The sequence below is a fragment of the Pteropus vampyrus genome, unplaced genomic scaffold, assembly GCF_000151845.1.
Source record: "Pteropus vampyrus isolate Shadow unplaced genomic scaffold, Pvam_2.0 Scaffold312, whole genome shotgun sequence".
Taxonomy (NCBI): Eukaryota; Metazoa; Chordata; class Mammalia; order Chiroptera; family Pteropodidae; genus Pteropus; species Pteropus vampyrus.
The window spans coordinates 381,451-391,062 of NW_011889093.1; the positions used below are offsets into that span (position 1 = coordinate 381,451).

The 9,612-nt window shown below is 60.9% G+C and overlaps 2 protein-coding genes and 1 non-coding gene across 3 annotated transcripts in view; 1 reads left to right on the top strand and 2 right to left on the bottom strand.

Annotated features, from left to right (window-relative positions):
* Positions 1-2,169: 2,169 nt before the first annotated feature.
* On the top strand, positions 2,170-2,288 carry LOC111730424. The gene has a single exon (XR_002776684.1). It is a non-coding gene; the product is annotated as a 5S ribosomal RNA (ribosomal RNA).
* A 1,542-nt stretch (positions 2,289-3,830) lies between these two features.
* GPR31 (G protein-coupled receptor 31) lies at positions 3,831-4,775 on the bottom strand. The gene has a single exon (XM_011377473.1). It carries the CDS (start codon positions 4,773-4,775, stop codon positions 3,831-3,833), a length of 945 nt encoding a protein of 314 aa, XP_011375775.1.
* Positions 4,776-8,032: 3,257 nt separating this feature from the next.
* The window catches only part of TTLL2 (tubulin tyrosine ligase like 2), a 7,959-nt gene continuing 6,379 nt past the window's right edge, over positions 8,033-9,612 (bottom strand). The window contains exon 4 of the mRNA XM_011377474.1: positions 8,033-8,115. Coding sequence (XP_011375776.1) covers positions 8,033-8,115 — 83 coding nt within the window. The remainder of the gene's footprint in view (positions 8,116-9,612) is intronic.

Consider the following 9,612-nt stretch of genomic DNA (forward strand, 5'->3'; position numbering starts at 1 on the left):
TGGTCCCGGGGCTCGCTCCGGCTGGCTCGTTACACGGGGATTTTCGCCCGGGAATGTCCGACGTGCCCAGACGCCGTCTGCCACAGTGCGTGGCCGTCACACCGCCAGACTGTGAAATGGTCGAGGGGGCTAGTTTTACGTTTTGTGGATTTTACCACCATTTAAAAAGACATGTCGAGGATGAGTACAGTTGGGGGCATCTCGTGGACACCAGTGTATGTTCTGGAAGCCTCTGAGAGTCACGCGTGCCCCTCGCAGCCCCCGACCAGGCCCACAGGCAGATGTGTGGTCCCTTCTCTATCCCGACCGCTAGATGAATCGGAGCTGTTGACGTGACTGTTGGCAGAAATGATTATGAAAGCACAGGGAAAGAGCTGTCTCCAGTCAATATGAAAATGAGCACGTTTTCATTTTCATTTTTTATTATTAGCCTCTTCCTAGACGATTCTTGAAGGCATAATTTTAAGTTTGCCTCAAGATTCACGTTTTCAAAGTATGTTTTAAAAACAACCTATGAAATAGTTCATAAAGTTGATTTGTTAATTTTAAATCAGGTTAATTTGTTCCCTGATTTATTATTTGTTTCACACGTTCATTAAGTGTCACTGGGCAGAGCGCTGGGCAGGCGGAACCCACAACGTCCAGCTTCCAGAAGCCGGCGTGGAAGGGGAACAGCCCTGAGCGCCACGGTGTGGCCTGCGGTGGGGCCGTGGGTGTGTAGTGTCGGGTGCAGGTGGGTGCTGTCGGGGGAGGGTCACGCAGAGACTGGAACGTTCCACGCGGTGCCTGCTGCTGGGGGCCTTGTGTGTGGCCAGGGAAGGAGCAGCGGCTGACTCGATTTGGGGAAGAGGAACGAGGAGGTTATCAGTTTGAAACAGCGACGGTGTCATCTGAACAGGAAAAGAAATTCGTCACTCGAGTGGGGTCGTGGGGCGGTGGGCGTCCGTCCCGGCCGTGCCTGGGGTTGGGAGGTGCCGAGATGGGGGGACTCACGGACAAGAGCTTGCACCTGCCGCACTACAAGAGGAAAGACACTGAGACCGGCCGCCGGCCACGGGCCACCGGGGGCTGCGGCCAGGGCCCCGGCGCTCGCACCCGGCACGCACGTTCCTCCCGGGTCACTTCCTTCTCGGAGAAAAGCGTTTGGGGAAGAGTGGTGAGAATCTCACTCCTCCAGCTCTTTAAAGGAAGCAAGCACGGGGCGGGGGGGGGGGGGCGCCTGAGACACCCTCGGGGACATGGGGGGTCGCAGGTCCTGAACCTTCACAAGACCCCAGCCACACGGCGTCCTCACGAGAGGTCTGGAAAGGGTTAGGCCGGAAGGCGAAAGCGGTGATTTCCCTTTAGTTTAGCAGAATTCTCAACGTCCAGTTCGCTGAGCGCCTGCCCCATGCAGGCTCTGTGTTGAGGGGGTGCACGGTCTGGCTGGGGACGTAAACAGAGAAAATTGAACAAACCGATACCCGAACACAGCGAAGTCACACCTGCTGAGCACGTACGATGCACCAGGCTCTTTGCTTAGCATTTTATTTGCTGTTTTGCTTCATCTGCAATGAACTCCCCCGTGCTGGCTTTTATTATCCTCACATTATAGAGGAGGGGAGCTTGGAGCAGTTTGGCGACTCGTCCCAGGTCACAAAGCAGGAAGCGACAGCAGGATGCTGACCCGAAGGCCCAGTGACTCTCAGCCCTGACTGCACAGCAACGGAGTCAGTGAGGGGACCTCGAACACACCGGCGCTCAGACTCCTCCCCAGACCACGGCGTCGGGACCCCTGGCCGGCTGACGCAGGCTTCCATCGAAGCTCCCGGCCCCCAGCCTGCCACCCCGAGCAGGCTGAGCCGAGAGGGCCAGCCCAGGAAACCACCAGCGGGACCACAAGGCGGTCACACGGCGACGAGACGTCTCGTTTGCCAGGGCACCCCGTGGGCAGGGAGAGGTGCGGTGTGGCCAGCGGTGACCCCGTGGAGTCTGTGGGCACCCGCGAGCCCCCGGGGAGTCGCACGGCCGGCTGTAAGCCGCCAGAGGGTCAACATGGCTGCAGTGACGTGTGTCAGGTGACTGTGTGACTCCACAGTGCAGAGTCACAATATCGCTGGCTCAGGCGGGAAAATGGTAGACAAGCATCCGGATGGATTATCGGGCAGTCGAGTCAAGAATACCCATGGGGCCTACGGCCACGCCACCCTGAACGCGCCCGATCCCCTCTGATCTCGGAAGCTAAGCGGGGTCGGGCCTGGTCAGTACTTGGATGGGAGACCACCTAGGAAGAGCAGGTGCTGTAGGCGTAAGAAATAAAATGTAAGGGGTTGTAAGCTGACAGGGTCCTTGCAATCCGTGAGGTCCACCAAGGGTTGCCTCGCCTAAAAAAAAAAAAACGATGCCCATGGGGAGTTCATCTGTGGAAAGCGTTATGTGCAGTGTTAGCTTTTTTTTAAAGTGGCATTTGAAGTTTACATGCAGAAAAACGGCTTCTTTTCTTTTCCCGAGCGAAGGGGAGCTCTCGGGCGTGGGGCAGACGCGTCGCATCTGGAGGTGTCCCGCAGCCGCTTCGCCCCCTCCGCTCACCTTTCCGTCCCAAGCCAGTGAAATTCCAGACTAAGAGGGAACAAAACCCGAGGAGACCGCTCAGCGGGGCCGATAGAAGCAGGTCCCCCGGGAGCCGCCGAAGGCGTCACGCCCCTTGGTTGGGTTGTCACAAGCCCGTGGGCACAAGAGGGGACACACTCACGGTTCAGGTTTGCCCGGGTGAATCTGGTGCCTCCCGGGTTCTATGGAGCTGCCGCCCCTGGGGGAAGCAGTGGCCGCCCGTGCGGGCCACACAGGTACAGCTCCAGGTGAGGCCTCCAGGTGCGAGCTGCAGGGGACCCACGTCATTGCTCGCGACCCTGTGCCTCCTCTGAGCATTTCGGCGAGGTCCCTGTGGGGACCACACTCCCGGGCGCAGAGACGCAGAGAGAAGGCAGTCGGGAAGTTAACTTTTGAAATCTTTGTCACCACCATGAGCGACAAGTTTGGGACACAACATGAGAGGAAGAAGATGGAAAGATGCAGCCGTCGCAGGTGTCCCCAGGGGCGGGGGCGGGGCGGGGGCGGGCGCATCTCCCCCTCTGCCATGGCCTCCCAGCCCCAGGGCCTCTGCACGGGTCACACCTGGGTGGGCGGCACCATCTCACAGGCAGTGTGGTGTCTCGCACTGTGTGTCTCTCCCAGGAGGCACAAAGCACTGTGACTTTTTATCTCAGGGGAAGCAAAGTAAGTTTTAAAAGCATTTGGACATTCAAATCTAGAAAAACGTTCCAGAGGCCATTTTGAGAAATTTAGTAGGAAACGATTTCTTATAATAACGAGGGAAATAGCCGCCTTGTCTTCTACCTGCCGAGTGACCCACACGAATGAAGCGAACGTTTGTAAAACGCGCAACGGAGCCGCGGCGGAGACAGCGCACGCACAGCGGACGCTCCGCGCGACCCCGAGTCCCCTTGGGGACACCGGCTGGGACGACAGCGGCTCCCACCGCTGAGCCGCCGGAGCAAGTGCCCACAGGCGGGGCTGGCGGCGGCTGCCCCAGCGTCCGCGTGGGCGACACACCGAGCCCGCAGCAGTGTGTGCGAAGCCTCCTAGCTGCGCTTTGCTGCTCGGTCGTGGAAAACAGCGGAAGACCGTCCCGGCGAACCCGGTGACCCCCGCGCTGGCCGCGGCTCTGCGGCCTGACCTTTGCCGTGCCGTCCGGGGCTCCTCCTCTCCCCGAGCACGGAGGAACGGCCGCTGTTCCCGAGATCCCACGTGGGGCCCAGAGCCTCGCCCGGCGGCCGGGGGGCTGGCTGTGCTCAGGAGTAGGAGTCCCGCGAGTCACAGGCCGGAGCCGGGGCTCCCGGCCCCCGGCCCCGGAGGGTGTGGAAGACCTTGCGGTACGAGTGCCGGAACGCGGGGCTGGAGAAGCAGTAGACCACGGGGTTCAGCACGCTCTGCAGGCCTGTGAGGCTGCTGGTCACGTCGGCCGCGTGCACCAGTGCTCTCTGGACCCTGCAGCTGTCCGTCCCCAGGAAGATGGCCATCGACACTTGGGCCAGGAAATTGGGCAGGAAGCACAGGGCGAACAGCACCGCCACCGCGGCCACCAGCGCCCGGGCCCGCTGCAGCTTGGGCTGTTTGTCTGGGTCTCGGAGCCTCTTCCGCAGAGTTCTGATGATGCTGGCGCTGCAGAACAGGATGAGGCCGAAGGGGAGGATGAACCGCAGCAAGGACAGTGCCTCCCGCCAGGACAGCCTGAAGGAGACGCCCTCCCCGGGGTCGGAACGGGGACACTCGGCCTCGGAGACGAGGAAGCTTTGGTGGCTGAGGGCGCCCGCCAGGAGCCAGACGAGGCCCGAGATCACCTGGGCCCCCCGGGGGGTCAGGAGGTTGACCTTGAGCCGAGGGTGGACCACTCGGAAGTAGCGGTCTAGGGCCACCGCGGTGAGGAAGGCGACACCCACCCCGCGGCTGAGGCCCCACAGGAAGAGCAGGGCGCGGCAGGGCGCGAGCCCAGGGCTCCAGGCCTTGCGGCGCAGGAAGAAGGCCGCGCGGAAGGGCAGGCAGACGGTCAGCAGCAGGTCGGCCACGGCCAGGTGGAACAGGTAGACGGCGTAGGGCTTCCACGCCTTCAGGCGGAAAAGCAGCGCCCAGAGCGCCACGGCGTTGGCCAGCAGCCCCAGCCCGCTCTCCAGCAGCAGCAGGGTGCCCACGGCCACCGCCACCGCGTCGCCGTGCACGGAGCAGTTCGGGGCGCGCATGCCGCTGGGACCCGCCTCGGGCGCCGCGGCCGCACGGTGCGGAGGGCGAGACCTCTGGCCGCGATCCTCCCCACGGAGCGGATGGAGACGGCCCTTTCCTGCCCAGGGACACGACTTCTGCATTTTCTCAGCGAGGAAAGACGCTGAGGCAGCACCCGAAGGAAACCAAAAGCAAAATCAGACCCGCTGGGGAGAGCGCAGCGGCCGCGCGGAGCACCTCGCCGCTCGCCGGCTTCCGTCTTGTTTTCCCCGAGAAAAGGGGAAGCTGCGTTTCGCTTTGCATCGTCTGGCACTAAGCAGAAGCGCGACCGGCCCGGCGGCCGGGGTGAGCGGGTGGCGGGTGCTGCAGGAGGAACCGAAACGTCCGGTCACCTGAAGACGTTTCGGTCGTTGTAAAGTTACAGTAAAGGACAGTCCCCTGGCTGGAGTGCGCTCTCCGGGGAAGCTTTTCTTTCACAGCCCGAGGGCGCCCCCAAGACGCTTCTGCACATGCCCGGGTTTCACACGCGGTCGTGGGTCTCGCCCCTGCCTCCCCGGGAGGCGTGCGGGGCGGCCCGGCCGTTTAACCGTCGGCCCTTGTCACTCGTCCTTTCGTTTTGCCAAATTTTACTTTCTGCTGAGGAGACGGCCCTTCCCTCCTACACGGCCTGGATGGGGACCTGGACGACGGGGCCTTGGCTGGCCCTGACACCGTCACGTAGCCGACGATAGGTCGGGACGCGTCGAGTCCACCAGGAGTCAGGCGCTCGAGCCAACGATGTGCTCTGTGTCCGGTGACTGGGCAATGCTGGCACGTACGGGAGCCAGTGAGTAAACATCGCCTGAACCACTCAGCCCTACCGGCCGCTGACCCCGATTCACCTGGGTCCTGACCCGCCGCTGACCCCGATTCACCTCGGTTCTGTTCAGCCTGCTTCGGGCTTTGGAGTCAAACGCACTGTGGCTCTAATTCCGGTTTCTCTTCTTCGGAGCCCTGTGGGTTCTGGAGGCAGATGAAGGTCCGTGCACCGCAGCCGCCCCGCCGAGGGGTGGAGGTGATGCCACGTGCTTGCAGGGTCGCCGTGAGCATCCGGGATACAGGCGGAGCCCTGTGTGTCAGGGACGGAGTTGGGTGCTCACCCCGGTGACCACGGTGGGGCATGTGACAGCGAGGCGCGGTAGGCTCGCTTTTAAGCTCCGTCTCACGAGTGAGGACGTGGTGCAGGTGACGCGCTGCTCGTCACAGGCAAGTGAGAGGCGAGAGCAGGACCCCCCGGCCCGGCGTCCGACTGGAGCCCGGCGTCTCGACCTCTCCGCCCAGCGGCTCCCCAGCGGACAGCGCTTCACCGCTGAGCTCACGGACACCCTAATTTTACCAGGGTTCCTTTCTAGCCGACCGCCCGCCCACCGCCACCCCACCTCCACGTCACGCGGTCACCTGCTGCTTTGTCGTCTAAGAAGGCGCATTTGGAGGGTCCTCCAAACGCGGAGTTGCAGAGGCGCCCCGACTCGCACCTCCACGGTCACCCTAGGGACAAGGACTCGCCCCCCGTATGAGCATCACCAACAATTCCTGGGAAATGCGAGAGGAGGAAATACGGCCCCGTGTTCCAGCTGAGGGCTGGCCGGAGGCCGCGTGTCGCCCCTAGGAAAGCCGTGGCCACGATGACACGCAGAGCAGCTGGTGGCTAAGCTCACTCTCCAGGGACGGAGGGTCCCTGAAGGCGGGAGCGAAACGGGTCTTTCTGTCAACACGCCGAGAACGCTGCAGACCCGGCAGACCTAAAAGTCTACCAATTCCAATTCATGCCCAAACACTTTAAATCGTAGATATTCTAGCTCAATAGGCAACACAAACATTAATAACTTCATATTTTCCTTTGAAGTGTGGGAAACCAAGTTTAAGAAATTTTAAATCCTGCTGCTTCTCAGCACACTGATTTGTCTTCCTTTATTCTACGGGACTGAATTACCCTTTATTTCTTCTCTTTTAAAGTTATAATATTTGAGCTTCTCCTTTAGGATCTTATTTTATTAAATCTTATTATTCCCAGAAACTCAATTTTCAGTCCCCATGACTATTTCTTCAATACTCTTCCTATTTAGGAGACTTTTCTGTTCAATTATGTGGTGCATATTTTATTTACACGCCTGGTCCTAAATTTAAATGAAAATGGAATCATTGCCTTAAACCTACACACAGATTTCATTCTATCGATTTTTCCTTTCCAGTTTTTCTTTATGTCCGAAAATTACCAGAAGGACCTCGTGAAGGATGAATGAGTGCTGTGACTTAGATTGTCCCCTCGCTTGCTGCGAAGTTCTCCCGCTGTGAAGTCTGAGGGACGGGGGAGTCCCCGCAAGATGAGCTCTGACACCAGCTGTAAGCTGGAGGGTCCCCAAGGCCACCCTCACATTCGCTAATTGCCTAGAGGGCCGCACGGAGCTCACCGAGCCTTGTTAGATTTGCAGCTGTGTTTTATTCGAGGAAGGCGCAGGTCAGGGGCAGCGAGTGGGGAGGGAGGGACGGAGTCCGGGGGGAGGTCGAGGTGGGCGTCGCGTCCTCTCCCTGCAGAGTGAGGGCAGCGTCTTTCCCCGGGATCGTTGTGTGGCCACAGGTACGGGGTGTCGTCGGCTCAGGGAGACCCCTGCATTGGTGTCCTGCGGGGTCCTGCGGTTCGTGGTGTACGTGAGGCTGATAACTGCTCGCTGAGGTCGAGCTGATAGTGTGTCACCCAGAGTCCCTGCCCGCATCTCATTATTACTACTGGCTGGCCCAAGGCCCCCAGCAAGCTAAGGGGTACCCACCAGGCGTGACATTCCAAGGGCTTGGAGATGGCCTGCTGGCAGCTGAGGGCAAAGGTCAGACCTCTTTGTGGCCAAAGTTCAGTTCTTTACTAAACTCTTAATTTATTCAAAAACAATTTAGAACATAGCGCTACTCATTTCGTGCTAAGAACGCAAAGACTCACGGCTCTTCTGACATTTCATAACCTTAGGGGACGTAGTCCGGTGGGAAAGACCATCGAGCAGGTGAATTTGTCAAGGACGACGTGACAAAATTAAACCCGTACCGAAGCGGCCGTGGTGGGAGCCGGCCTCCGAAGGAGGCCAAACGGCTTGGCCGGGGCAGGGGGCAGCTGGGGGGCCGGACGCCCTGGGGACGTTTGGGGCGGGTGGAAGGGCCGCCGACTTTTCTCAGCCTAGCGAGGGACTTTCTCGCCGACTCTCAAAGGTTCCTTCCCTGTCCTTTCCTTGCTCCCGCAGGCAAGTGACCGTCACCCATCCCGGGAGCCCGGCTCGCTCTCCCACTGCGGGCGCGACTCGCCTTGCCTGGCGCCCGGCATCCCGCACCTCCGGCCTGGGGGCAGGCGAGCCTCAGGACAAAGGAGCTGTGTCACTTCCGGGAAAAGTGGCATTGTTTCAGGAGAAGAAACCGGAAGTTCAGTGGCAGGGGCTCGAAGTCACGAGGGTGTGGCCGAGCTCCCCGACGTCCCCAGCACGTGCTTGAGCCTGCGGTTCGGTGGGAAAGGATTTTGGTGACCTCAGAACATTCCTACAAGGCACATCTCGTCAGAGACGGTTACCAAGAAAACCAGCGTTTCAGCACGAGGCGTCACTTTGACCACAATTTATTGTTACAGGAAAATAATTCACTCCTAAAAATATAAAATTTTAATGTATGTTAAATAATTGTGGTCAAACCCCAACCCCCGGTCACCGCATGAGCGTGCGAACGTCCCTCTGGTACAAACGCCACGCGCACACCGCCTTTCCCGCTATTCCTGGGGCACCGACTGTGCCCGTCACTCCAAGTGACGATTCCTATTTCCAAGCCTGTTGTCCTTACGCTCTGACCTGAGGGTCGAGCAAAGCTGTCGGGACCCAGTCTTTGACGTGGGGACGCGTCTGGGAGAGCAGAGGCCCGGGGGGCACCACGGCGTCCCATCTGGCCTGGACGGGGGTTGGCGCCGTCTCGTATTTGCATCACCTGGAACCCCCGAAAGGTTCGCCCATCCGTTCAAAACGTCAGCGGCTACTCCCTACTGCATGCGAGCCGCTGGCAGACTGTCCCACCCGCCAATGTCACCGCAGCTCCGAACCGACCGAAACGGCCAGACGCCTCAGGGGGCCATGGTGGCATCTGCGTGTCTGCGGGGTGTGGGGTGAGCTGCCCCGCGCTCTGCGGGGTCCACCCGGGCGGGGGCCCCCTGGCTGCCCAGCACGTGGAGCCGCAGTGGCGTCCAGAACGGCTGCACGAGGGCTCATCGGGTCCCCTGAGAGGCAGCTTGTGTGGCCTCTCCCCTCCCCCAGCTCCATCTAGTTGACTGTCCACCCCGTGCCCCTGCCTGGCCCCGCACCCCCATCTCCTCCATTCCAGACTGCCTCTGGCCTCCGCACAGGGCGACCTTCATAGACGGAGGCTGAGGCCAGCGCCCCGGGGCTCCTCACCCCTCAGAGTTCTCCTTCCTGTGTGTGCAGGCCACGGTCCCCACCATGCTCTCCGCCTGCCGCCCGGCGTGAGGGCCACGTCCCCGCCATGCGCCCCGCCTGCAGCCTGTAGCTGCCCCACCCCACGGTCCAGCTGCCCCACCTCACGGTCCCGCTGCCCCTCCTCCCGCTCCGGCTGCCAGCCCCCCTGGGTGGCCTGCCAGGTGCCCCCGCTCCCTGCTGCTCCCACGAAGACTGGGGTGCCTCCCCGGCCCTCAGCCTCAGCCTCCCTGGTGTCATCTCAATTGACGATCGGCTCCTTCTGGGTGACGCTTTCCCTGCCTCCCCCAGGAGCCGAGGGCGCGCCCCTCCAAACCGCCTCTGTCCGCACACCAATGATCCCGTGGGCCACCGTTCCCTGTCCCCG